Raw genomic sequence first — 27,474 nt, 5'->3', positions numbered from 1 at the left:
GGGAGGCTGAGGAAGAAGAATTGCTTGAACCTGGGAGGCGGAGTTTGCAGTGAGCTGAGATTGTGCCATTGCACTCCAGCCTGGGCGACAGAGCAAGACTCCGTCTCAAAAAAATATATATATACAAAAATTAGCTGAGTGTGGTGGTGCATGCCTGTAATCCCAGCTACTCGGGAGGTGAGGCAGGAGAATCACTTGAACCTGGGAGGCGGAGGTTGCAGTGAGCTGAGATTGTGCCATTTCACTCCAGCCTGGACAACAAGAGCAAAACTCACCTGAAAAAAAAAAAAAAAAAGGAAAATAAAAATCCCTGATAAAGGATCAATGACCTTAGGATAATGTCATTCCAGGTAAGTATCTTTAACGGGGTACTTGGTCCTCCAAACATTTTCCCCACTATATCGTAATTGTGTGTTTAAGTGCCGGGCTTTCCAACTAGATACAAAGCTTTCCCAGGAAAGAAATCCTTTTCTTTTCTTCTTTCTTTCTTTTCTTTTCTTTTCTTTTTTTTTTTTGAGACAGATTCCCACTGTGTCGTCCAGGCTGGAGTGCAGTGGCACGATCTTGGCTCAGTGCAACCTCCACCTCCAGGGTTCAAGTGATTCTCTTGCCTCAGTCTTCCAAGTAGCTGGGATTACAGGCACGCGCCACCACACCCAGTTAATTATTATTATTATTATTTTTTTTTTTTTTTTTTTTTGAGACGGAGTCTCGCTCTGTCACCCAGGCTGGAGTGCAGTGGCACAATCTCGGCTCACTGCAAGCTCCGCCTCCCGGGTTCACGCCATTCTCCTGCCTCAGCCTCCCGAGTAGCTGGGACTACAGGAGCCCGCCACTACGCCCGGCTAATTTTTTTTTTTTTTTTTTTTGTATTTTTAGTAGAGACGGGGTTTCACCGTGGTCTCGATCTCCTGCCCTCGTGATCCGCCCGCCTCGGCCTCCCAGAGTGCTGGGATTACAGGTGTGAGCCACTGCGCCCGGCCTCCACACCCAGTTAATTTTTGTATTTTTAGTAGAGACGGGGTTTCACCATGTTGGCCAGGATGGTCTCAATCTCTTGACCTTGTGATCTGGCTGCCTCGGCCTCCCAAAGTGCTGGGATTACAGGCGTGAGCCACCGCTCCCGGCAAGAAACCTTTTCTTTTTCTTTTTTCTTCTTCTTCTTTTTTTTTTTTTTTCTTTTGAGAAGGATTCCTGTTCCGTCGCCCAGGCTGGAGTGCAATGGCGCGATCTTGGCTCACTACAGCCTCTGCCTCCCGGGTTCAAGCGATTCTCTTGCCTCAGCCTCCCGAGTAGCTGGGATTACAGGCACGAGCCACCACGCCCGGCTAGTTTTTTTTTGGTATTTTTAGTAGAGACGGGGTTTCGCCATGATGGCCAGGCTGGTCTGGAACTCCCGACCTCAGGTGATCCGCCCACCTCTACCTCTCAAAGTGCAGGGATTACAGGCATGAGCCACTGCGCCCAGCCAAGAAACCATTTCTGATTCACCTATTCACTCCCGCACTCCCACTACACAGTAGCTAAATAAATAAATAAATATTAAAAAATAGGAAAGAAAGAAAGAAAAAAAGAAAAGAAAAAGACAAAAATTTAAATTTAAAAAGGTTGTGCTCGATGGCTCACACTTGCAACCCCAGTGCTTTGGGAGGCTGAATGAAGCAAGAGGATCGCTTGAGGCCAGGAGTTTGAGATCGGCCTGAGCAACGTTGCAGCATTGCAAAACCCCCATCTGTACAAAAAAGAAAAATAAAATTAATTTTAAAAACAAAAAAAGAGAAACAGTAGCACATGTATGTACTGGCACCATGTATGTACTAGTAAAAACTAGTTAAAATTAAGTCAGTAATTAATGAAGGAATAAGTCAATGAGTGAGCATGCGAAGGAAGAAAACATAGACCGGAGCAGGTGCGCCTTGGGTTGAGCCCTTCCCCGCTGAGCCCCGCCTTCTGCCCGCCCCTGGGCCCTACCGGGACTACATTTCCCAGAAGGCCGCACGCCCCGGGCATGCGCAGCGGCTCGCTCGGAAGCTGCGACACAGTTTCACTCCGGCTGCCTTCTCCTGAGAGACGGAGCAACAGCCAGAGCCCTGCCCAGGCCGAGCGGGAGCTGCAGCCCGAGCGCGGTGGTGCCCTCAGCCCCGTCCTCTTGTCCTCCTCAGCCTCGGTGAGAGGGCGGGCAGGCCACCTGCGCGTCGCTAGGGCTGCGGTCCCAGGGGCGCGGGGTGGCGCGGGGAGCCGGAGCCTAGCTGGGACCGGAAGGGGGCGGGCGTGGGTGTGAGGGGGGCCGACGGCCTGGGCGGCGGGGACACCCGGGGGTCCCGGGAGATCGGGGGTGTCGGGGGGGATCGGTCTCCGGGATCAAGGTCCTGAGGGCGAGAGTTGGGGGACTTGGGAGGCGCCGGCAGCTTTGGACGGGACAGGGTGCCGGGTGCGAAAGGGGGCGTTCGGATGAAGGCTGAGGGGCTCGCAGGCTGAGGGGCGCGGTTCCGGGTCGCTCGGAAGGAGCGCACCCCTTCCCAAAGTACCCGGAGGAGGCGGTGACGAGATTGCCACCGGCTCCCTGACGAGGGGTTGGTCCTGCTGGGGTCTACCCCCAGGTGAAGGGACTCACTGGGCCGGGGGTTGTACTTTGGAGGAGTTTGCTTCCTAACTCTGCTTCCCTGCTTTCCTGTGGGGGGTCTTCCCAGGAGTTCCTGGGGCCCTGGGTCACTTTTTGGGGTGCGTAAGGGGTGCCGACAAAGATTTAGAACTCGGTTCCCTTTTCTGGAGCTGCGCTTTCATCGCGACTGTCTCAGCCAGCTGCCCTCCTCCTCCAAGCTGGCTCCACTTCTCTAAGCGCCAACAGCGATGGAAATAAATAGCATGTGTACAGACGCCTGGACCCTTGAGAAACTCAGAATATTTCTGCATGCCTTCCTAGCTCCTCTAGCGCTCTAGAAGGTAGACTTTCTGGTAGCCACCATCCGGGCTTAAGCCATCCGGATAGCAAGCCCTCTGATTCGGTTGCTCTGTGACCTTAAATATTTACCCTCTCTGGTGTGTTGATTTCCTGGATGCTTAGCTGCCAGACTGGCTTATGAAGTCCTTTTAGAGTTTTCTGTAAAAGGGCTCAGGCCAGGCACGGTGGCTCATGCCTGTAATCCCAGCCCTTTGGGAGGCCGAGGTGGAAGGATCATTTGAGTCCAGGAATTTGAGACAAGCCTGGGAAACGAAGAGGATTCCTGAGATCACTGTTTCTATAAAAAATCAGATGGGCGTGTTGGTGGGTGCCTGTAGTCCCAGCTACTTGGGAGGCTGAGGCAGGAGGATCGCTTGAGCCCAGGAGTTGGAGGCTGCAGTGAGCTGTGATCACACCACTGCACTGCAGCATGGGCGACAGAGGTAGACCCCATCTCAAAAAACAAAAAACAAACAAACTAAAAAAACGAACTTTTTTTTTTTAAGAAAAGGGCTCAGAGCCAGGCGTGGTGACTCGAGCCTATAATCCCAGCTACTCGGGAAGCTGAGGCAGGAGAGTAGCTTGAACCTGGGAGGCGGAGGCTGCAGTGAGCCGAGATCACACCACTGCACTCCAGCTTGGGTGACAGAGCAAGACTCCGTCTCCAAAAACTAATAATAATAAAAAATTTTAAAAAGAGCTCAGGGTTTTTTTGTTTGTTTGCTTTTTGTTGTTTTTTCAACCATCTCCTTGATTGTTAAGTGGGTGGAGGAAGACTGTTGTACCTCCTGCTCCACCCAGGCTATTGGAAAATAAATCTGGTGATTTTCAGTCCCCAGGCACAGCACAGGGATCCAACATCTGTACCTTTGTTTTTACTAACTGCTGTTTCTTAATTTAAAACCTGATCATCTTCTTCCTAGTTGGCAAAGGTGCCTTGGAATTTGTGTCGCTGAGTCAGCAAGCCTTTCAGATTTGCCCGGTTTTTGTTGTTTGTGGTTTGTATCAAGATGGGAACTCAAACAAGTCATTCCTCCTAAGGAGCTGGTGTCTTCATCCAGAAGGGACAGTTTGTGCCAGCTCTCCAGAGAGAAAAGGTGAGAGCCATGGGGACTTGACCTTGCTGCCTTCTCTATCTGGTGCAGAGAAGGTGGGGATTGGGGAGGGTGGAATTTGAGGTCTGCAGGATAAACGTGTGCCCTGGGAGTTGACTGTTGATTGCCACCTGTCTCAAATAAATTGCAGTGGCGTCTTGCCACTGCTTCTCCTGTTTAACTAACTAGTCTTAGAAGATGCTTTCCACTTTAAGACACGCTTTATGGGATAGAAGACACAAGTCACGATTTCTGCATTTGAACTGGCAGTTTTCATTTCTTTTGTTGCATAAACCCTTACTGGGTGCCAGACAAGATCTCTGTCTTTTGGGAGTGCATTGTTTGGTGGAAAAGACAAAGCAGAGTCAGCGACAAGGTGTTGTCAGTGTGATATATACTGAGCTGGGAGAAATCACAAGGCTCTCCTACCCACATCCAGAAAGGGGACGGTTAGAGGGAAGGTCAGGAAGGCTCCTGGAAGGTGGTAGTTGAGGGGGGTTGTGAAGGAGGAGTAGGACTTAGAAAGTGGGGCACAGTCACCTGGGAGAGGAGTCAGCGTTTGCAAAGTCATGAAGCTACCGGGACACAGCTGGGCTACTGTTAAGTAGCTTAGTATGTAATAGAGGAGGCTGGAAAAGTAGGCAGAGGGCTCTGAGCGAGGAGGGTTATGTGGGCCATGCCAAGACTCGGGAGTGGAAGGATTTTAGGAGATTTCCATGAGGGTCATTTTATTAATTATTTTTTTGAGTTGGGGTCTGCTTCTGCTGCCCAGGCTGGAGTGCAGTGGAGTGATCATAGTTCACCACAGCCTCAAATTCCTGGGCTCTGGGGTAGCTGAGGTGCCTACCACCATACCCGACTAATAATTTTATCTAGAGACAGTGCTGCTCTACGTTGTCCAGGCTGGTCTTTTAACTCCTGGCCTCACGGGATCCTCCCATCTCAGCCTCCCAAAGTGCTAGGATTACAGGCCTGAGCCACCGTGCCTGGCCTCGTGAGGGACATTTTAAAGGAGCACACTGGAACATGTGGAATGGGTTTAGACTGGATTATTCACTTTGTGGCGGTCTTCTTACATCATGCCAGCTTCTTCGTGGGGAGAGGCAGGTGAGTGGTTTTGCCCTCAGTTGCTTATAGTCTAGTTGAAGAGATAAAGTGAACATAGAGAACTGAAAAGGAACTTGCTAAGAGGGTGTTTTCTTTCATTCTTTTTGTTGTTGTTGTTTTGTTTTGTTTGTTTACTTTTTGAGACAGGATCTTACCCTGTCACCCAGGCTGGAGAGCGGTGGTGCAATCTCAGCTCACTGCTCAACTTCGCCTCCCAGGCTCAAGAGGTTCTTGTGCCTCAGCTTCCCGAGTAGCTGGGCTTACAGGTGCACACCATCATGCCTGGCTAATTTAGAGGGTGTTTGCTTTCTGCTGGGCACGTCCAGGCATCGTGGGAAGTGCTGTTTAAATTGGGCCATAAAAGGGTGGGTAAGGTGAGGACAGGGGACCAAGTGGGTGGGATTCAGGGTGGAGCACAGTCATGGGGGTGGGGACAGACACGCTGATGCACATGGGAGTAGTGGATCCTCACTTACACTCTGGAAGGGGATTGTGGAGAGGGAGGTATAGATGAGGGGATGGAAGGGAAGGGCACCGGCAAATATTGTTGATAGCAAGGGAAGGGCCGTATTGTGATCGGCTTTGACTGTCAGCCTAAGGAATTTGAATTTCATTCTAGAGATCCAGGGGAGGTGTGTAAAAGACAGGATCAGAACGTTAGTTCAGGAAGCTTAATCTTTTCTGCCCCCCATCTGAGATGTACAAGAGGGTTAGAAAGCAGAGTTGGAGAAGCTGTTTGGGAGGGAGCACTTATTTTTGTTTTGTTTTGTTTTGTTTTTTTGAGATGGAGTCTCGCTCTGTTACCCAGGCTGGAGTGCAGTGGCACCATCCTGGCTCACTGCAACCTCCGCCTCCCGGGTTCAAGTGATTCCCCTGCCTCAGCTTCCCAAGTAGCTAGGACTACAAGCACCTGCCACCATGCCTGGCTAATTTTTGTATTTTTAGTAGAGACGGGGTTTCCCTCTGTTGGCCAGGCTGGTGTCGAACTCCTGACCTCAGGTGATGCACCCACCGAGGCCTCCCAAAGTGCTGGGATTACAGGCGTGAGCCACTGCACCCGGCAGGGAGGGGGTACTTATTAAAGTGAGAGGCATAAGGGTCCTGGCCAGGTGTTAGCAGGGGGCTTCAGAGGTGAGGAGAGAGCAGGGCAGGCAGCTGCTAGGCCTGGGGGAGCGGGCTGCGGAGGACTGAGAATCTGAGGTTTTTCTCTTGGCCGCCTGGGGGAAATCCAGGGGGAAAAGGAGAATGAGGAAGGAAGATGCGTTTGGCCTCAGACGTGTTGAAGGTATTAAGAGGCCAACAGAAAATGAGGCCATGGGCTAGAGAGAAGAGCCCTGATTCATTCCCCAAATGCCTCCCGAAATTCTGTGCGCCGAGGCTTGTGTTTGGCACTTGGAGTACAAAGATGACTTCAGCAGTCTCTTTGGTGTTTGCCTATAGCTCACTGCAGCCTTGAACTCCCAGGCTCAAGTGATCCTCCTGCCTCAGCCTCTCAAGTAGCTGGGACCACAGGTGCATGCCACCACACCTGGCTAGTTTTTTATTTTTTAGAGTTGGGGTCTTGATTGTTGCCCAGGCTAGATAATGCATTTTTGACATTAAATTCCCCCAAAATGGTGTTGCATCCCTCCCAGAGCATCCTGTCGTGGGGTTTATGATACTGACCTGTCTTTTACTGGTGATGAAGGTCATGATCATTTGCTAAAGTGGTGTCTGCCAGGTTTTTTCTCCTCTAAACAGGTGCTATGAGAACCTGCTTTTTTTTTTTTTTTTTGAGACTGAGTTTCTCTCTGTTGCCCAGGCTGGAGTGCAGTGGTGCGATCTCGGCTCACTGCAACCTCTGCTGCCCGAGGTTCAAGTGATTCTCCTGCCTCAGCCTCCCAAGTAGCTGGGATTACAGGCGCCTGCCACCACGCCTGGCTAATTTTTGTAGTTTTAGTAGAGACGGGATTTTGCCATCTTGGCCAGGCTGGTCTTGAACTCCTGACCTCACGATCCACCCACCTTGGCCTCCCAAAGTGCTGAGATTATAGGCGTGAGCCACTGCACCCAGCCATTTTTTTTTTTTTTTTGAGACGGAGTCTTGCTCTGTTGTCCAGGCTGGAGTGCAGTGGTACGGTCTCAGCAACCTCCACCTCCTGGGTTCAAGTGATTCTCCTGCCTCAGCCTGCTGAATAGCTGGGACTACAGCTGTGTGCCAGCATGCCCAGCTAATTTTTTGTATTTTTAGTAGAGATGGGGTTTCACTGTGTTAGGATGGTATCAATCTCCTGACCTTGTGATCCACCTGCCTCGGCCTCCCAAAGTGCTGGGATTTCAGGCGTGAGCCACCACGCCTGGCCTGAAAGCCTGCATTTTGATGACACTAGTGAGTGTAAAATATCTTTTTTTTTCTTTTTATTTTCTTTATTCACAACAGGTATGAAATGATTGTTTTCAGAGTCTTTTTTTTTTTTTTTTTTTTTTTTGAGACAGGGTCTCACTCTGTCGCCCAGGCTGGACTGCAGTGATGTGGTCGTGGCTCACTGCAGCCTCAACCTCCTGGGTTCAAGCCATCCTCCTGCTTCAGCCTCCCAAGTACAGGTGCGCACCACCACACTTGGCGGACTTTTAAAATTTTTTTTGGAGATGGAGTCTCACTATGTTGCCCAGGCTGGTCTCAAACTCCTGGCCTCAAGTGATCCTCCCACCTCATCCTCCCAAAGTGCTGGGATTACCGGTGTGAGCCACCACACCCCTCCTGAGTCTCCCTGAATTGCCCAGGAAAACAAAACCAAAGGCCTCCACACAGGCACCCAAGGAGCGTAAAAGCGCGAAGGCGCCTCAGTGACTCCCACTTGGCCATGACACAGTGTTTCTCGAGCTCTCGTTTCCAATAAGTCAGCGGTGTGCAGTAAGCTCTGCTCTTTTCTCCCCCAGTGCCTCCCTCCCCAGCGGTCCCTCGAGCAGCCCGGGGAGCATCCCTGCCACTGTGCCCGTGCAGATGCCAAAGCCCAGCAGAGTCCAGCAGGCGCTCGCAGGTAGGTGCCTGCCCTCGGGCTGCAGAGCAGTCTGTGCCCTGCGGGACTTGGTGGGGAGGAAATTGTGATGTGGGGCCTTGTCACCCTCTGGATCCTCAGGGAGAGCCAAAGGGGCTCCCTGGGGGAGCAGTGCCTCTTTCTGGTGATGGTGTCACCCCAGAGTGAGCCTAGGTGCCCCTCCTTTTGCTCTCTGGGGACGTGGGGCCTGATGACGGTGGGCGCTCGGGTGCAGACCTTTTCACATCCTTTAACACTTTTGCATTGAATTGCATTATATTTAAATAGTCACTTTCCTGTCCTGAAATACTTTAAACATTTCCTTAAAGGGGCCCTCTGGGGAATTAATAGATCTATTTCGGCTGTAGTTACTCTTACATCTTGAATAAGAGGCACCTTTTGGGTCCAACCAGATCTTTTGCTGTACTAACCATACATCTTACATCTTGGAACTGTTTTGGGTTTGGTTTGGTTTTTTGTGAGACAAGAGTCTCGCTCTGTCACCCAGGCTGGAGTGCAGTGGCGCTAACCCAGCTCACTGAAGTCTTGAACTCCTGGGCTCAAGCAATCCTTTCACCTTAAGGATCCTTAAAAATACCTACTGCTGGCCCCCACACCCATTCTGTTTTAGCAGCCTGGCTAGCAGGGTTTTCAGAAGCTCCACAGGTGGCAGGATTTTTTTTCTTTTTTCTTTTTTTGAGATGGAGTCTCTCTCGCCCAGGCTGGAGTGCAGGGGTGGGATCTCGGCTCACTGCAACCTCTGCCTCCCAGGTTCAAGCAATTCTCCTGCCTCAGCCTCCCGAGTAGCTGGGATTACAGGTGCATGCCACCATGCCCGGGCAATTTTTGTATTTTTATTAGAGATAGGGTTTCGCCATGTTGACCAGTCTGGTCTTGAACTCCTGACCTCAAGTGATCCATCCACCTCGGCCTCCCAAAGTGCTGTGATTACAGGCATGAGCCACCGTGCCTGGCCATTTTTTTTTTTCTTGTTATAAGAGACAGGATCTTGCTCTGTTCCCCAGGCTGGTGTGCAGTGGTGTAGTCATAGCTCACTGCAGCCTCCAACCCCTGGGCTGAAGTGATCCTTCTGCCTCAGCCTCCTGAGTAGCTGGGATTACAGACACATGCCACCATACCAGGGAAGTTTTTTATTTTTTGTAGAGACAGGGTCTCACTATGTTGCCCAGGCTGGTCTTGAACTCCCAGGCTCAAGCCGTCTTCATGCCTTGGCCTCCCAAAGCGCTGGGATTCCAGTCATGAGCTGCCACGCCCAGCTGAGGTTATTTTCTAACTTCTGGAGATTGCAAGGTATGTAAGGAGGTGGATGGCGCCATCGTTGTTCACAGGGTGATGTGGCGGAATTCAATAATGAGTTGGTGTTTTAGGGGAGTCGCTGTCGTAGTGGCTGAGAGGGGACAGGCCTGGAGGCAGGGCGGCTGGTGCAGAGCCTGACCTCAGACCTGGGGGCACCAGCCAAGGCCTGACCAGCTTCGAGGCAGTGGAGTGGAGGGGGAGGTTTGGCTTGAAACATTCAGAGGCATGAGCCGTCAGGCGGGGGGTTGTGAGGGGGGATTGGGGGTAGACTGAGGCCTGCTGGAGTGCAGCCAGTCACAACTGAGGAGCAGCCTGGGGCTTGGCGTGTGAATTCATTTCGTCCTTAAATCACTGAGGTGGAGGCGTTTGTTCCCATTTTCATTAGAGGAAACTGAGGCTCGGAGAATTTAAAAATTCTCTGCCAGCGCTTGGCAGAGCTGAGACACAGCCCCGGGCCTTCTTGCCTATGATGGTTCAGTGCTGCTGAGTCTAGGGTGAGGTTGGGAGGGGGTGATGGCTGTGGAGTGGCCGTTGGAGCTGTTTCGGGGCAGTGGGATTTGGCTGTGGGCCTCAGAGGAGCAGTCTTGGGTGGAATGGGGTGCCCCTGACCCCTCGTGGGAGCGTGTGTGCCACAGAGACCATGGGCGGGACTGAAGAGAAAATGAAGGAGCAGCCAGAGAGGTGGGGGCAGGAGGGAGAGGAGCTGGAGTGGGGCAGGGGAGACAGAATGAGCAAGACACACTGGCCAGAAAGTCCCTGCCCACTGAAGTCACCGTGCGGCGCCGTAGGGAAATCACAGTGTACCATGTGTGCATGTGCGGCCGTGGTGGCATTGGAGACAGGTTGTGGGTAAACAGACGGGGCCCCCACACGGTTCCTCATGGCCCAGCTCCTTCCAGCTCTGGGGCTCTCGCAAGCCTTCGTGGCCAGGCCTGACAGTGAGTGACCTCTGAGGCCATGACACAGATCTGAGTGCCCTGGGTGTGGAGTTAGCACCTGCCCCCTTCCTCTGCTCTTGAGGCTGAAGGTCCTGTCCAGGCTGTGTCCCAAATTGTCCATCCTGTTGTCTGTCCCCGTTGCTCTCAGAGCAATCCTGGAGCTAAAGCAGGTATTTTAACATCCATTTTACTTGTGGGGAAATAGATTCGGGAAGCTGGTTCAGGCCTAAGGAAATAGGAGAGCCTGGAGGCTGTGTAGACTCCTGCCTCCCCCAGTTCAAGGCCCAGTGTTGGTACCTACTGGGGGAGCATTGTCTAGGGGAGCAGGGAATGAGAGGAGCCTGGCCAGCACCCCGGAGCCAGAGCTGGAGAGCAGTGTCCTGTCACCGTGGTGTGCTTGTGGGTTGAGGAATTATACCATGCCCGGCTGCGGAGACGAGCGTTTGCGCACAGGGTTTTTGCAGGGAGGTTTATAACCAGGAGGTCATGCTTTGGAAGGACTGAGTGCTGGAGGCACTGCTTCCAGGTGACAGTGCCTCCAGGTGACAGCTCCCCTGGCTGTGGCATAGCCCAGTCCCTCTATCGGGTGGGGGCAGGGACTGTGAGGCTGGGGCCAGGGTCTCCACCCCTCACCTGGTCACAGCAGCGGTCCATCCACAGCTCACACTGCTGCCTGGGGCAGGGATGGGTGTCAGCAGCCTGCCCAGGACTGCTCAGCTGGTGAGGGCTGGCACTGGGCTCGAACCCAGGCTGGGGAGGTCAGAGCGCACAGAGGAGAGGCTTGGATCTCAGCCCTGGCCCTGGGTGTCAGAAGGAGGGGTGTCTGCAAATTGGAAGTGAGAATCAGTGAGTGGGGGCTTCACTCTTCAGGGCTCTGACAGCGGGAATCCTCCCAGATGGGTGGAGAAAAAGGCTGTGGCACTCCGAGTTATTCAGGTGATTTGGGGGCTGTCAGGAGTTTGGGGGGCTGTCCCTAGCCCTCCTCCTCTCCAGGCTTCTGGGTTGAAACTTGTGTGTTTGTGACTTGAATTCAGGGGAGTGGGTCCTGCATTGAAAAGGACATGTGTGTCACTCATGCGGCCTCCTGGGGGCTGGTGGTGGCCCAAGGATGTCTTCATTCCTCAGCAAACACAGAGGGCTGCAGGCTTCCCAGGGATCAGGCACTGCCCCAGCGGGGTGCTGGAGATGCAGCTACGGGTGGGACCTCGTGGAACTCGTGCTGAGGGAAGACAGTCCATAGAAACAGAGGGGAGTGCAAAGCAGGAGTCCAGCAGGGCGGGGCAGGAGGCTTGGAGGGACAGGCCCCGTCAGGCAGTGTTCAGGGAAGGCCTGCCCGCCGAGGCAGTGTTGCCGGAGAACCCTGGGTAGGGAGACGTGTCCTGGCCTTTGGTCCTCCCAGACGACGTGGGCAGCGCAGAGGCACCAGGTTCTCTTGAGGAAAACTGCACCTGTCCCTGTCCTCTCCCATCTCTCTGCCACCCGCGCCCGCTTGTCCTTCTCTCCACCCGACATTCAGTTCCCACAGGAACCGCATTTGAGCCCAGGAACAAGCTTGGGATGTTGGGGGCATTGAACTCCCGGGCTCAAACCTCTGTCCTCTGATGCACGATTTGGTGTCTCCTGCTGAGCGGCCACTGCAACTCACCCTGCCCACCTCGGCTCTGCTGCCCAGGCTGGTGGCTGGTCTCCGCTTCTGTCCCCACAGCCAGGCACATGTGCCGGGTTGAGAAGCTTTGTTCTTCTAGTGGGGGCGCAGTGGCTGGCCTGGCCGCCCTTCACCCCTGAGTCACGCCATATGTTCCTGGATGGGGAGTGGGGTCCAGGAGGACTGGGATCTCTACCAACTCCCCCGGCAGCCGGCTGTGCCCAGCTCCTGAGCCAGGTTCTGCAGACCCTGGAAGCCACCTTAAGGGATGGCTAAGAAGCTCTGGGCTTCCCCTTTCTCTGGAGAGGAGGTGCTTTTGACCTAACTGACCGATGACAGGGAGGACCGGGGAGCTGGCACTATGGAAAGTGGGGTAGGCCGAGGGTGTGGCAGGAACGGGTTCGTCCAGCAGGACACGCTGTGTCCCAGGAAGCGCTGGGTCATCAGGGAGCACGAAGGAAGCAGTGTCAGAGGAGAGTCCCCCAGGGCAAGTGTGGGGTTCCCTGCAGGCATCCGGCAGTGGTGAGCTCTGGAAAGAGTGGCTGGTCTGTCCCAGCATAGCTGCTGGCCACAGGCCCACCCTTGCCCGAGGGCACCAGAGCCACAGCCTGGGGCATTGCTGCAGCCCAGCCCTCACAGTATGGGGATGCTGCAGTGTGGGAGCAGGCCCAGGGGCCGCGTTCCTGCCCGCCTACCCCAGCGCTGTCGCTGAAGGCCGTGGCACCCAGATCAGCCAGGAGGGGCATGGAGCACACACAGCGCCCAGTGGAGGCTGGAGGCCTAGTAACTCCAAGCCAGGAGGGCCCAGGGCCTCCTGGGGAAGCTGAGCCCTTGGAGCCAGCCCCACCCAGGAGACCCCATGCTCTGGGCGGCTTCCTGGAGTGGCGTCCTCCGCCCTCTGCTCTCCTGATGTCACGGGTCCTGCCCCGGTGCCCACCTGCACACTGAGGGCACGGGCTTGTCTGTTGGTCCTATAGAAACCTGTGGGCTCTGGGGCCAGGGCTACCATGAGCCAGGCTGCCCCACCCTCTGATTCCTGGTCTGGGTAGTCCTGGAAGCCCCCAGAGGCCACATTCCCCAGGGAGACCTGTGCGTCCCCGTGGCCATTGATGGTGTCACAGCCTTGGCCTGAGCAGGGTTTGTTGGCGTCACATGCTGAATGAGTCTTCTAATGTCTCTCCCTCTCTGCGTGTCTGCTCTCACACCCGAGCAGGCATGACGAGTGTTCTGATGTCAGCCATTGGACTCCCTGTGTGTCTTAGCCGCGCACCCCAGCCCACCAGCCCTCCCGCCTCCCGTCTGGCTTCCAAAAGTCACGGCTCAGTTAAGAGATTGAGGAAAATGTCCGTGAAAGGTAATTCTTGTTCCCAAAAACTCTCTGGCCTTTGCTAAGCCTCCTTCCAGCCTCGCTGCCTCTGACTCTTCTGCACAGACCCTCTTCCTTCTCTCTGCTCCCTGAATCCCGGGGGAAGGGGCTCAGTGGCCCTTCTCCCTGCCCCCGCTGGGCAGCAGAGGCGGCCCCTGGAAGCTGACTTTCCACCGCAGCCCCAGAGTTCAGCTCCTCTCCTCCAGTCACAGCTGGCATGAGGGGGCTTGTTCTTGAGGACTTTGTGATTTTTGTAAGCAACAAGTTGTGGGTGAGAGGCGGCGCCCTGCTCAGGATGCGGGGACAACCGTCCCTTCCGCCGGGGCCAGCACGTGTCTCAGGAAAGGCCCCCAGAGAGCGGCCCAGGTCAGCTGCCCAGGTCTGCTGCCCTGACCCCCAGCCCTGTGTGACCACCACGTGGGCTGCTTGAGAGGGGTCCTTCGGTGACCCCTGCCCTGCTCGTTGCATGGCCACAGAAGAAGGGGCTTTAGGACCACAGCAGGTCCAGGGAGTTACAGCAAGACCTGCTCGGAGCAGCCTGTGATGGTCAAGTTCTGAACCTTTCCCAAGCGGGTGCTGGCCCTGCTTCCACCCCTGGGCTGTGGAAGTGTGGACTGTGGCCAGTCCAGACACTCTGGAGTGGGCGTGGTGGCGGGCAGGGAGGGTGGCCGTGGCCCTGCTGGCCTTCAGTGTCTGTGTCATCTCAGCAGGTCCTCTCGGAGCCTCCGCTTAGCAGAGGGGCTTGGCGAGGTCTAGGAAGTACTCGAAGCGCCTGGCATGCGGCAAGGGTGGCTTCCGATCGTGTCCGACCTCCAGCCCACAGGCGAGGAGGTGGGCTCAGGAAGGGGTGGGCCTCGAGCTCCTGCCCCCAGCCCAGGGCTCTGCACGCCCTGCCCTTCCCTTGCCCTGGGGGAGGAGCCAGACTCGTTGGCAGCCCGGGCTGGCAACCTTCTGTGGCACTCGGGTTTACCTGGGAAGGACACGCTCTTGGTGGGTCACCTGGCTGGCCCCTTCTGAGACACGTGGCTAATGGAAAGCTCCCTTCTGTTCTGAAAAGCTGCAAGGGCCGGGGTGGGTGGGCGGGGGTGGGATGCTGTGCCCGGCCTCACCAGGGCTGGGCAGAGGCGAGGCCCAGGCTCACCCAGAGATGGCTCTGGAGTTGGCAGGCTTTTCCAAAGGAAAAGGCCCCCCTCAGCCTGAGTAGGGCATTCCAGCCACACGGAGGGTGACCCTGAGCTGGGGGCCATCGTTCTGGTCTGGCGTTCTCGCCACCGTGACAGGATTTGGGTTCGGGCAGTCTGTATGGGTGTGTGGAGGTGGGTGTGTGAGGTGTGGGGTGTGTGAGGTGTGTGGAGGTGTGGGGTGTGTGGGGTGTGTGGAGGTATGGGGTGTATGGAGGTGGGTGTGTGGGGTGTATGGAGGTGTGAGTTGTGTGGAGGGGTGAGGTGTGTAGGGTGTGTAGAAGTGTGTGGGGTGTGTGAGGGGGTGTGTGAGGTGGGGTGTGAGGTGTGTGGAGGTGTGGGGTGTGTGGAGCTGTGTGTGGTGTGTGGAGGTGTGGGGTGTGTGGAGGTGTGGGGTGTGTACAGGTGTGGGGTATGTGGAGATGTTGGGGTGGGCAGGTGTGTGGAAGTGTGCAGGTGTGTGGGTATGTGCAAGTGTGGGGTGTGTGGTATGTGGTGTGTGCAGGTGTGGGTATGTGGAGGTGTGGGGTGTGTGTAGGTGTGATATGAGGAGTTGGGTGTGGAGGTGTGGGGTATGTGGAGATGTTGGTGTGTGGAGGTGTGTGGTGTGTGCAGGTGTGGGGGTGTGGAGGTGTGGGGTGTGTGGGGTGTGTGGAGTTGTGAGGGGTGTGGGTGGAGTTGGTGTGTGGTGTGGGATGTGTGGAGGTGGGTATGTGAGGTGTGTGGGATATGGAGGTGTGGGGTATGTGGGGGTGTGTGGAGGTGGGGGTGTGGGTGGAGTTGGGTGTGTGCGGGGTGTGGGTGTGGATTGGGGTGTGGTGTGTGTAGGTTGTGTAGGTGTGGTGTCTGTAGGTGTGGGGGGTGTGGGTGGAGTTGGGTGTGTGTGGGGGGGTGTGGGTGTGGATTGGGGTGTGTGGTGTGTGTGTAGTTGTGGTGTCTGTAGGTGTGGGAGGTGTGGGTGGAGGTGGGGGTGTGTGGGGTGTGGGTGTGTGGTGTGTGTGTAGGTGTGGTGTCTGTAGGTGTGGGGGGTGTGGGTGGAGTTGGGTGTGTGTGGGGGGGGTGTGGGTGTGGATTGGGGTGTGTGGTGTGTGTGTAGTTGTGGTGTCTGTAGGTGTGGGAGGTGTGGGTGGAGGTGGTGTGTGGGGTGTGGGTGTGTGGTGTGTGTGTAGGTGTGGTGTCTGTAGGTGTGGGGGGTGTGGGTGGAGTTGGGTGTGTGTGGGGGGTGTGGGTGTGGATTGGGGTGTGTGGTGTGTGTGTAGGTGTGGTGTCTAGGTGTGGGGGGTGTGGGTGGAGTTGGGTGTGTGTGGGAGGGTGTGGGTGTGGATTGGGGTGTGTGGTGTGTGTGTAGGTGTGGTGTCTGTAGGTGTGGGGGTTGTGGGTGGAGTTGGGTGTGTGTGGGGGATGTGGGTGTGGATTGGGGTGTGTGGTGTGTGTGTAGGTGTGGTGTCTAGGTGTGGGGGGTGTGGGTGGAGTTGAGTGTGTGTGGGGGGGATGTGGGTGTGGATTGGGGTGTGTGGTGTGTGTGTAGGTGTGTGTGTAGGTGTGGTGTCTAGGTGTGGGGGGTGTGGGTGGAGTTGGGTGTGTGTGTGGGGGGTGTGGGTGTGGATTGGGGTGTGTGGTGTGTGTGTAGGTGTGGTGTCTGTAGGTGTGGGGGGTGTGGGTGGAGTTGGGTGTGTGTGGGGGGGTGTGGGTGTGGATTGGGGTGTGGTGTGTGTGTAGGTGTGGTGTCTAGGTGGGGGTGTGGGTGGAGTTGGGTGTGTGTGGGGGGGGTGTGGATTGGGGTGTGGTGTGTGTGTAGGTGTGGTGTCTGTAGGTGTGGGGGGTGTGGGTGGAGGTGTGGGGTGTGGGTGTGTGGTGTGTGTGTAGGTGTGTCTGTAGGTGTGGGGGGTGGAGGTGTGGGAGGTGTGTGGGGTGTGGGTGTGTGGTGTGTGTGTAGGTGTGTCTGTAGGTGTGGGGGGTGTGGGTGGAGTTGGGTGTGTGTGGGGGGTGTGGGTGTGGATTGGGGTGTGTGGTGTGTGTGTAGGTGTGGTGTCTGTAGGTGTGGGAGGTGTGGGGGGTGTGTGGGGTGTGGGTGTGTGGTGTGTGTGTAGGTGTGGTGTCTGTAGGTGTGGGGGGTGTGGGTGGAGGTGTGGGGGGTGTGGATGGGGGTTGGGGGGTGTGGTCTTGCCAGCAGTTTCCCTCCAGGTCACAGCAGCCATGCCATCACAGCAATTCCAGCTTGGTTACATATTCGTCTTTCCCGTTTGAGATCGGGGAACCGAGGCTCAGAGGTGGCATGATTCGTTCACAGCAAGAGAACTAGAATTAAACAAACCGTGCCGACTCCAGCCTCCGCCCCACCACGCCACCTCCCTGCCAAACTGTCCCCTCCCTGGCCCTTTTTGGTGTAAAGGGAGTTCAGCAGGTGCAGTTGTGAGCCCTCAGGCTTAGAATTCTCTGCAGCCCCTGAAGGCCGTGAGCTTGGATTCAAACCAGAGCCCCTTCTGGTCCTGGAGTCTGGGACGACCACAGCCCCACCATGACCTTGGGGTGGAGCCCCTGTCAGGAGCGCCTCCACGGGTGGCACTGGGCTCCCCGTCCCTCTTTCACCCCCGCACGGGCTTGGCTGCTGGCTTCTGTGGTTCTGCTACTCCCACTACCTAGAGAACGCCCCGGGCCGCGCCGATCCTCACCAGCTCGGGGAGCCTCTTGTCCATAGGAGAGGCTTTACTGGATGTGGGGTTCGGTGTTTATGGAGATGCAGCCCTTCTCCCTCCAGCTTCGTGCACGTGTGCACAGACAGCGAGTGAGGCCGTCAGGGTGGGCTCCTGCCACGTCTTGGCCCCTCCCCAGAGTCGCTGGACTTAGGAGCTAGTCTGCACGTGACAGACCTTCCCAGTCAGTGGCAGGCGTTTCCCGGGACAGTGTCTGTGTGGCTGTCGGCGTGTGTGCAGCTGCCTGTACATGCTGGACCCCAGACTCCCTTGTCCCTGCGATGTTCATGTCAGGGTAATGCAAGTTGAATCAAATCGTGCTGCCACAACGCCCCCTGGAGTAGTTTGTGCCCGAAGCGGCTGACTCTTCCGCGCAGCCTCAGAAGCGCCGGGGTCGGTTTCCTCACTCAGTGTGCGCGGGGATGCGGCTCCCAGGAGACTGTGCTGCTGTTTCTGCTCTTCTGTATTCTCCATGGCTCCTGGGGCTGAGCCGGGTCCCCGGACGGTGGGACTGGGGAAGGCTTTGCCCGACGGAGCTCGGGGCTCTGTGCCTGGCGCTCAGCTCTCCCGTCGCGCACACTGGCCTCCCTGTCTGGGCCCCTCTCGCATTTCCTCCTGGCAGCTTAGACCTCTCCCTTGCCTTCCTTGCCCTCTGGTCTCCTCTCCAGCCTGTGCTCCTCAGGACGCTGCTTATGTACTTCTCTCTTCTAGGAGCGACCCCGAAGCCAGAGTCAGAGCCAGAGCAGGTCATAAAAAACTACACGGAAGAGCTGAAAGTGCCCCCAGATGAGGTTTGTGTCTTGGGACCTTGGCTGCCTTTGGTTCTGTTTGGAAACAACTCCACATGGAAAGGACATCCGCCCCATCTTGCTTGAAGGGTGCTTCCCAGGTGCCTCTGGGTGCCAGGGCCTTGCTCCAGCCCCTTTGGTTTCATCTCCCAGCCTCCCGAGACCCACATCGTTATGGTCTGAGCTTTGCACTTAAGGAGCTGTGGTCCTGAGCAAAGCCCCTCCTCTCCCGGCCCTGGCCTCTCCATAGCCTGATGGCCATCCTGGGAGCAGGAATTCCAGAGACAAGGGATGGGCCAGCCTGCCCCACTCTCCACCTTGCGGATGCTCGTGTAGAAGTGAGGTGGCCTCGTCCAGGTGGCTGTCCTGCCCCCCGGCTATTGGGAGAGCTGGTCAAGGTTCTTATAATTTTTTTATTCTTAAAGATGGGTGCACACTGTCGCCCAGGCTCAGTGCAGTGGCGTGATCACAGCTCACTGCAGCCCTGTCCTCCTGACCTCCTGTAATGAACAGGACCAATCAGACTCCTGTTGCGCTTCCATAGAACCTGAACCTCTGCTGAGCCACGTTTTGGGGGCTGCAGCACCACTTTCCCCTGATTTTAGCTGGGAGCCCTGGAGATACTGTTGGGGGAGGGGGTGGATGAACGGCCGGGAGTACCAGTACCCAGAGATCTTCAGATACTTGGGGGCGGGTGGAAGGCCAGGAGCCCCAGTACCCAGGGACTCTTCACTTGTCTCTTTCTCCAGTCTGTTGAGTCCATGAGAAAAATCTGGTAAGTAAAGGTTTGGAAAGGAGCCTGAACGTCCTCCTCATGTGTCCCACCCCTTCCACAAGCCCTTGCCACGTTCCCGCCTGCCCAGCGCTCAGCTCTGTCTCGGCCCTGGTGTCCATCTGGTGTGACTGGGCCATTTCACCCCAGGCTCCTCCTCTCCAAGCTGCCATCTGCACAGCCAGCACGCAGCTTGGATCATGGGAGCACTCCCTGCCTGGAACCCCCAGCAGGACCCCCAACTCACACACAGCCCCAAGCCCCTGAGTGTGGCAGCCAGACCCCCGAGGGCGCGCCTCTCCCTGATCCTGTCTCATCTCCTGCTCCCAGCCCACCCCCTGCCAGCTTTAGTGCCCATGCACTGGCTCCTCGTTCAGAACGTCCTCCTCCGTCTTCCGGGTGCCCACTCTGTGCTTGTCCATCTGGCAATTCCTGTCTCCCTTGTAAGACCCCACTCCGAGGGCCTCCCCCAGGATCCTGCCCTGTCCGTCCTCCCCATTTGGTGGCTTCTGCTGTCATGTCGGGCCTGTGCTGCTGGTAAGCCCTTCAAGGGCACAGGTCCCGGTGACTCACCTGTGTCTCCAGCCTGTGGAATGGACTTTTTTTTTTTTTTCTGAGACGGAGTCTTGCTCTGTCGCCCAGGCTGGAGTGCAGTGGCACAATCTCAGCTCTGCAACCTCTGCCCCCGAGTTCAAGTGATTCTCTTGCCTCAGCCTCCCGAGTAGCTGGGATTATAGGCGCCTGCCAACACGCCCAGCTAATTTTTGTATTCTTAGTAGAGATGGAGTTTTCCCGTGTTGGCCAGGCTGGCCTCAAATTCCTGACCTCAAGTGATCAGCCTCCCAGAGTGCTGGGATTACAGGCCTGAGCCACTGCGCCTGGCCTCGGAATTGACTTTGACTGCACTTCCAGCATTTCAGCACATGAAAGCCTCTTTTTCCAAGACTGGCCCACGTCAGCCCAGCCCACTGTTGGCAAGCATGACCCGTGTTTGGTCTCCTCCAGGACTGCATCATCTGCATGGAGAAGCTGTCCGCAGCGTCTGGATACAGCGATGTGACTGACAGCAAGGCAATCGGGCCCCTGGCTGTGGGCCGCCTCACCAAGTGCAGCCACGCCTTCCACCTGCTGTGCCTCCTGGCCATGTACTGCAACGGCAATAAGGTGCCCCCACTGGCCCGGGGCGGAGGCGGGTGGCCCGCCCCCACAGTTCTGAGCTGTCCCCTGCAGGGGCGGGAGGGTTCCGGGTGTGGCTGTAGGAATGGGCCTCTGCAAAAGATGGTGCTGGGCGTGGGGCCAGCTTGAAGACTTTTCTAAAGGCCTGGCCGGCTCTCCTAGGCCTGCCCTACTCTTCTAGGTCTGCCCCACACTTTAGAAAGGAGGACCAGGGCGGCTGGTTCCCTCCACCCCTCCAGCCAGGCCTGAGAAGATTCTGGGCTTCTCTGAGCCTCAGGGCACCGCCTCCCCCTCGGCCACTTGTAAGCACCGCAGACACTGTCTCCCTTCTTCCTTACAGCATCCCTGTGCAGTCAGCACAGTGTTCATGAGGGAGAGGCTCAGAGCAGGGGCTGTGCCCACGGTCACCCCACTGGGAGGTGGGAGCCAGGCCTTGAGGCAGGGCTGATCCTGGGCCCCACGGTAGCCTACACATGAAGAGCCGCGCCCAGACCGACCCCCAGCTGCTCTCCCTGCATCGGCCTTCAGGCGGGATGGGCAGAGTTTAGAGGCTTAGAGAACCGAGTCATGTGGTGCATCGGAGCCTGGCTCGGCCTTCCCTAGTGTCTGCCGTCCTGGGCAGCCAGGGCCCAGCTCCGCAGATCAGACACTGCAAGGCTGTCTATCCGACTGCAAATGCGATTCACCCGTGGAGATTTCTGCTCAGGATCCGAGTTTTCCCACTCGCCACCTGTCTCCTGATAGCATGTCCCTTAACGAAAATGGCATGAGTTGCTGGTGCAAAACAAAGCTTTCCAGGGAAGCTGTTGGAAGCCAGTTTCCGGGCAGGAGGCTGCCAGCAACTCCCTGGGATGGTGGCCAGCCCATTCCCGGGGCCCTTTACCATCTGACGGTGGAGGTGACGGTCTTGGGTGTTCTCAGACTGCCAGCTCAGTGGGTTGCGTCTGCCTCTCTCAGGATGGAAGTCTGCAGTGTCCCTCCTGCAAAACCATCTATGGAGAGAAGACGGGGACCCAGCCCCAGGGAAAGATGGAGGTATTACGGTTCCAGATGTCGCTCCCCGGCCACAAGGACTGCGGGACCATCCTCATAGTTTACAGCATTCCCCATGGCATCCAGGTGAGGGGCCTTCTTGAGTCCCCCACTCCTGGCCACTCCTCTTCCCACCCCGCCCACGTCCCAGCAGTCTGCCCCTGGATCAAGGCTGAGGATGCCCATGTGGCCAAGCTCAGGCCCCCAGGTCTCCTAAGGCCACGGCCATGGAGGGCCGGGAATGGGGAGGCAGTGCCGGGGCTTAGGGCAAGCTCTTAGGGCTGTGGCAGCAAAAGGCTGGCCCTCCACTCTTTCCTGAACCAAGGAAGCCTTCCTAGAGGAGGAGCCATCTTAGCTGGACTTGTTCTGGGCAGAAGGGCAGGCAGTTCAGTGGGAGGAACCCTGCGGAGGGGCTGGAGAAGCGGGGCCACAGCAGGGTGTGCGTCGAGGAACCTTGGGTTGGGAGTGGCAGGGCCAGGCGTGTGGGTGTCAGGAGCCCAGGCACAAGGCCCCAGAGTCCCAGAGGAGACTCAGACGGGCCCTAGCCCTTTCGGTCTCCTGTCTTGAGCCAAGGTGGATCGTAGGGCCTGGGGCAGGGTGGGAAGATAACAGGGGGCAGCAGGCAGCGGGCACTGGCTGCCAGCCAAGGTCCACCTGTGGTGGATGGAGGCATCTTTTTGTCTTGTTGAACCATGAGCCTTTCCCCTGGTTTCCCTCCACTTCTCCACAGCTCAGAGGGAAATTCAGGAACATTTGGGGTTGGCATCTCGGAGCGGGGGAGGAGCTGGAGCTGTGCAGGGGCCTGTCCCTGTGCGGGCTCTCGGAGCACCCTATCCTGGTGTCTGTTCCTACCGGAGGGCCCTGAGCACCCCAATCCCGGAAAGCCGTTCACTGCCAGAGGGTTTCCCCGCCAGTGCTACCTTCCAGACAACGCCCAGGGCCGCAAGGTGAGTGCCACCATGCGCCCCGGGGGTGGACGGGGCCCTGACCAGGCGGCAGGAGGCCAGGCGCCACACTGGACTCTGCTTCTGCAGCGGAGGACAGAGGCTGAGGCCGGGCCGAGTGTCTGCTGCTCTTTTCTGGGGACCTGCTGTAGGTACAGGGAGGGCAGCCTGGACCTCACATAGCCTTGAGGGAGGAGGAGAGGCCATCACCTTCCAGCACCCTGCCGGGTGGGGTCAGGAGCTCCTGAGAGTCAGAGTGTGACAGGCAGGGACGGGGGTTGTGTTAGACCAGGTGACCACGGAAGGCTGGAGCAGTGGTGTCTGCACTGGGACATGAATAGGGACTTTGTGGCTGCAGCCAGACCCAAGGGGCTGGGGGCCCTGCTGGAGTAATTAGACCCTGGCGCCCGCCCCCCTCCGATTGGGAGAGGCAGCCCCAGGGACCCCCACGCCCATATCCATGGCTCACCTTTTGTCCCCCGTGGCCACAGAGCTGGTGCCCTACACACCACAGATAACAGCTTGGGACCTGGAAGGGAAGGTCACAGCCACCACCTTCTCCCTGGAGCAGCCGCGCTGTGTCTTCGATGGCTGCAGAAAAGGTTGGGGACGAGCCTTCCAGGAAGGCAGGATAGCTGGCGAGGAGGGTGGGAGCCCGTGGTGTGGGTGTGAAGACAGGGCTGCCCCCAGGCCAGTACCAGGGGTGCCTTGGGTGCTTCTCCTTGAAAGGATTCTGAGGATGAGGATAGGAGAAAATATTTTCAAATTGCATACCTGATAAGGATCTAGTATCCAGAATATATAAAGAACCCATAGAACTCAGCAATAGGCCGGGTGGAGTGGCTTATGCCTGTAATCCCAGCACTTTGTGAGGCCGAGGTGGGTGGATCACCTGAGGTCAAGAGTTCGAGACCAGCCTGGCCAACGTGGTGAAACCCCCTCTACTAAAAATACAAAAATTAGCTGGGCGTGGTGGTGCGCACCTACAATTCCAGCTAATTTGGGAGGCTGAGGCAGGAGAATTGCTTGAACCCGGAAGGCAGAGGTTGCAGTGAGCCAAGATCACGCCACTGTACTCCAGCCTGGCGACAGAGCAAGACTCCGTCTCAAAAAATATATATTAAAACAAAACCATGAGATGCCACACTACACCCATTACGATGGCTATACTAAAACAAAAAGCAGTGTTGGAGAGGATGTCGAGAAATGGGACCCTCATCCACTGCTACTGGGAATGTAAAATGCAGCCACTTTGGCAAACAGAACCTCAAAAAGCAGCATTAGCATATGACCACAGTTGCACTCCTAGGTACATTCTCAAGAGAATTGAAAATGTGCCCACAGAAGCCTGCGCACAGATGCTCATGGCAGCATTATTTACAGTAGCCCCACAGTGGAAAAAACCAAATTCTGCATCCACGGATGAATGAAAGTGTGATACGTTCACAGGATGGAATATTACTCAACTGTGAAAAGGAATGAAGCAATCACAGTCGAGGAGGAACCTTGAAAAAGTAACAAAAGCCAGACACAAAAGGTCACATGTTGTGTGACTGCATCCTATGAAATGTCCATTACGGGCAAAACCATGGAAACAAGAAGTAGCTTAGTCGTTACTGGGGACAGGGGAGAATGGAGAGTTACCATTTAATGGGTGTAGTGTTTCGTTTTCGGGAAGTAAGAAGGTTCTGGAATTGGTGATGGTTGCACAACCTTGTTGATATACTAAAAGCTGTTGGGCGCTGTGGCTCATGCCTGTAATCTGGGCACTTTGGGAGGCTGAGGCAGGAGGATCCCTTGAGCCAGGAGTTCAAGACCAGGCTGGGCAACACAGTGAGACCCTGTCTCTACAAGAAATATATTTTTATTATATTTTTTTGAGACAGAGTCTCACTCTGTCATCCACGCTGTAGTGCGGTGGTGTGATCTCAGCTCACTGCAACCTCCGCCTCCCGGGTTCAAGTCATTCTCCTGCCTCAGCCTCCCGAGTACTTGGGATTACAAGCACGTTCCACCACACCCGGCTAATTTTTGTAATTTTAGTCGAGACGGGGTTTCACCATGTTCGCCAGGCTGGTCTGGAACTCATGACCTCAAGTGACCTGCCCACCTCGGCCTCCCAAAGTGCTGGGATTACCTCCGTAAGTCACTACACCCAGCCTCAAAAACTATATTTTTAAAAATTAGCCGCTGGGCGCAGTGGCTCATGCCTGTAATCCCAGCACTTTGGGAGGCCGAGGCAGGTAGATCGCGAGGTCAGGCGTTCGAGACCAGCCTGGCCAAGATGGTGAAACCTCATCTCTACTAAAAATACAAAAATTAGCTGGGCATGGTGGTGGGTGCCTGCAGTCCCAGCTACTAGGGAGGCTGAGGCAGAAGAATTGCTTGAACCCAGGAGGTGGAGGTTGCAGTGAGCAGAGATCACGCCATTGCACTCCAGCCTGGGCGACAGGGTGAGACTCCATGTCTCAAAAAAAAAAAAAAAAAAAATAGCCAGGCACGGTGGCTCACGCCTGTAACCGCAATACTTTAGGAGGCCAAGGCAGGAGATTTGCTTGATCCTCCCAGGAGTTAGAGATCAGCCTGGGCAACATAGCAAGATCCTGTTTCTATAAAAAATACATTTTTAAAAATTGGCCAGCCGGGCGCAGTGGCTCACACCTGCAATCCCAGCGCTTTGGGAGTCTGAGGTGGGTGGATCACCTGAGGTCAGGAGTTTGAGACCAGCCTCACCAACGTGGAGAAACCCTGTCTCTACTAAAAATACAAAATTAGACAGGTGTGGTGGCACATGCCTGTAATCCCAGCTACTCAGGAGGCTGAGGCAGGAGAATCACTTGAACCCAGGAGGTGGAGGTTGCGGTGAGCCAAGATCGAGCCATTGTACTCCAGCCTGGGCAACAAGAGTGAAAACTCCGTTTCAAAAAAAACAAACAAAAAAATTGGCGGGGGTGCCAGGCACGGTGGCACACGCCTGTAATCCCAGCACTTTGGGAGGCCAAGGCGGGTGGATCACTTGAGATCAGGAATTTGAGACCAGCCAAGCCAACGTGGTGAAACCCCATCCCTACTAAAAATACAAAAATTAGCTGGGCGTGGGGCATGTGCCTGTAATCCCAGCTACTTGGGAGGCTGAGGCAGGAGAATCGCTTGAACCCAGGAGGCAGAGGTTGCAGTGAGCCCAGATCACGCCACTGCACTCCAGCCTGGACGACAAAGGAGACTCCATCTTAAAAAAAAATTAATTAAATAAATTTTAAAAATTAGCCGGAGCATGGTGTTGTGTGCCTGTGGTTCCAGCTACTGGGAAGGCTGAGGTGGGAGGATTAACTGAACCTGGGAGTTTGAGGCTCCAGTTAGCTGTGAACTGACCTCCCTGGGTGACATATATATATTTAAGCCACTGAGCTGTGAAGGTTGTGAAGGTATGTGAGTTATGTCTTGAAAAATACACACATAGTGAGCGCCAAATCCCGGGAGTAGTGTTTAAGTGGCGGGCTTGTCAGCTGTCAAGGGCTCTGCAGCCCTTTCTCTGAATCCAAGTTGTTCTTCCTGTGGACAGGGAACCGAGGCTGCGAACTGGGAGGATGTGGCCTCGTGGGGGGCAGGGCCAGCGTGCTGTGATGGGGATGGGGCTGGGCAGGTTGGGGCTGCCTGCTACTCCCCACTCCTGACTCTGGGTGGGGACAGAAGGCAGAGGGAGGCTCCTGGCACCTGGGGCACAGGAATCTCAGGCATGTGGTCCTGAGCCTGTTTCCAAAAGCCAGACCCTCCTCCCCAGGGCGGAGAGACTGGGAGGGGCCCCAATCCAGGCTCCGGGATGGCTTGGCTGGCATCTGGGGTTCCAGTGGCCCCTCTCCCTTGGCCCTGGCAGTGGGGCTGGATACTGGCCTGCCTCCCACCAGAGTTCCCCCAGCTCCTCCCTGCTGTGGGCTGGCCTGGGAGGAAGGGGTGGGGTGCACTTACATTTGCAGGTCTTTCCAGTCCCTGGGGCAGCCTGATTAACCAGCTTCTCCAGGGCCAAGCTGTTGGGGGTGGGGTGCAGCCCGAAGCAGCCAGACCAGCCCCTGAGCCTCCCGGGTGCTGGCGGCTGTCATGGGGCTACCCTGGGGGCAGCCTCATCTAGGGCTGCAGATGCTCCTCCTGGCGTTGAACTGTCTCCGGCCCAGCCTGAGCCTGGGTGAGTGGGGGTCCCGGATGGACGCGTCCAGCCAGACCCAAGGGGCTGGGGGCCCTGCTGGAGTGATTGGACCCTGGGCGCCCGCCCCCCTCCGATTGGGAGAGGCAGCCCCAGGGACCCCCACGCCCGTCTCCGTGGCTCACCTTTTGTCCCCCGTGGCCACAGAGCTGGTGCCCTACACACCACAGATAACAGCTTGGGACCTGGAAGGGAAGGTCACAGCCACCACCTTCTCCCTGGAGCAGCCGCGCTGTGTCTTCGATGGGCTTGCCAGCACCAGCGATACCGTCTGGCTCGTGGTGGCCTTCAGCAATGGTGCAGGGACTGCTGTGGGGCCTGGGTGAGGGTGACGGCTGAGGAGAGTGGTGGGCCCTAGGAGCCCCTCACCAGCAAGCGCCTTCAATGATTGATCCCCTGTGGGGGCCTTTGGGAGAGTAGGTGTGGATGAATTGGGCTTTATCTAAAGGGATAATATGTGTATTGAAAAATACACACGTAGTGAACACCAAATCCCGGGAGTAGTGCAAGTGGTGGGTTTGTCAGCTGTCAAGGGCTCTGCAACCCTTTCTCTGAATCCAAGTAGTTCTTCCTTTGGACAGGGAACCGAGGCTGCGACCTGGGAGGATGTGGCCTCCTGTGGGGCAGGGCCGGTGCACTGCGATGGGGCTGGGGCTGGGGCTGGGCAGGTTGGGACTGCCCGCTGCTCCCCACTCCTGGCTCTGGTTGGGGACAAAAGGCCAGAGGGAAGCTCCCCTTCAGGGGTAACAAAGTCGACTGGGTCTGGACTATCTCTGGGGGCCCTGAGGGAGGAGGTGGCATGGGGGGTCAGGGCTGGAGACTGGGCGAACACAGAACCCCCACTCATAAGGACAAAGCTGCTTTCTCCCCTCCCACCTCCATCTGTTCTCTCATCCTGCAGCCTCCAGGGGCTTCCAGAACCCGGAGACACTGGCTGACATTCCGGCCTCCCCACAGCTGCTGACCGATGGCCACTACATGATGCTGCCCCTGTCTCTGGACCAGCTGCCCTGTGACAACCCCATGGCGGGCAGCGGAGGCGCCCCCGTGCTGCAGGTGGGCCATGACCACGGCTGCCACCAGCAGCACTTCTGCAACGCGCCCCTCCCTGGCCCTGGACCCTATCGGTGGGTGGTCCCCACCAGAGCCCTGGGACTGGGGCTGTGCTTGGGGCGGAGGCATTGCTGGGACCAGGGATGCTCTCTCTAGCATCTTTCCAGGGAGGGGTCCCCCGGCCCCGGTCCTCCCCTTTGCAAGCCCGGGCT

General features: G+C 56.5%; 2 protein-coding genes across 4 annotated transcripts in view; both read left to right on the top strand.

Moving 5' to 3' along the window:
• Nucleotides 1-27,221, top strand: LOC117977839 (probable E3 ubiquitin-protein ligase DTX2). 3 transcript variants are annotated; one of them, XR_010112602.1, is made up of 9 exons: nt 1-2,167; nt 3,865-4,038; nt 8,062-8,162; nt 13,273-13,413; nt 18,011-18,090; nt 19,865-20,023; nt 20,993-21,154; nt 21,798-22,014; nt 27,167-27,221. XR_010112602.1 is itself a non-coding variant. In XM_063605805.1 (9 exons), the coding sequence occupies exons 3-9, from the start codon at nt 8,126-8,128 to the stop codon at nt 23,491-23,493; spliced, it is 702 nt and encodes a 233-aa protein (XP_063461875.1). In that variant the 5' UTR covers nt 3-2,167; nt 3,865-4,038; nt 8,062-8,125; the 3' UTR covers nt 23,494-23,997. The 3 variants fall into 3 exon arrangements, 2 of the variants coding, with proteins under 2 accessions (XP_063461875.1, XP_063461876.1); XM_063605805.1 differs by lacking the exon at nt 27,167-27,221 and adding an exon at nt 23,461-23,997 and having other exon boundaries at nt 3-2,167; nt 21,925-22,014; XM_063605806.1 differs by lacking the exon at nt 27,167-27,221 and adding an exon at nt 23,321-23,997 and having other exon boundaries at nt 3-2,167; nt 21,925-22,014.
• The window catches only part of LOC117978413 (uroplakin-3b-like), a 53,204-nt gene continuing 51,706 nt past the window's right edge, over nt 25,977-27,474 (top strand). The window contains exons 1-3 of the mRNA XM_063605819.1: nt 25,977-26,191; nt 26,357-26,506; nt 27,111-27,336. Of these exons, the coding sequence (XP_063461889.1) occupies nt 26,107-26,191; nt 26,357-26,506; nt 27,111-27,336 (461 nt within the window). The 5' untranslated portion in view covers nt 25,977-26,106. The remainder of the gene's footprint in view (nt 26,192-26,356; nt 26,507-27,110; nt 27,337-27,474) is intronic.

The sequence above is a fragment of the Pan paniscus genome, chromosome 6 (assembly GCF_029289425.2).
Source record: "Pan paniscus chromosome 6, NHGRI_mPanPan1-v2.0_pri, whole genome shotgun sequence".
In the NCBI taxonomy this organism is placed as follows: Eukaryota; Metazoa; Chordata; class Mammalia; order Primates; family Hominidae; genus Pan; species Pan paniscus.
Note: the sequence above shows the minus strand (reverse complement) of the source record. Positions and strands in the feature narration are given on the sequence as shown.

Coding starts and splice junctions, on each gene's coding strand:
- LOC117977839 (XM_063605805.1), top strand. CDS start 8,126: ATGCCAAAGCCCAGCAGAGTCCAGCAGGCGCTCGCAG. Junction 13,414..18,010: donor GAGGAAAATGTCCGTGAAAG/GTAATTCTTGTT, acceptor TCTCTCTTCTAG/GAGCGACCCCGAAGCCAGAG. Junction 18,091..19,864: donor TGAAAGTGCCCCCAGATGAG/GTTTGTGTCTTG, acceptor GGTCTCCTCCAG/GACTGCATCATCTGCATGGA.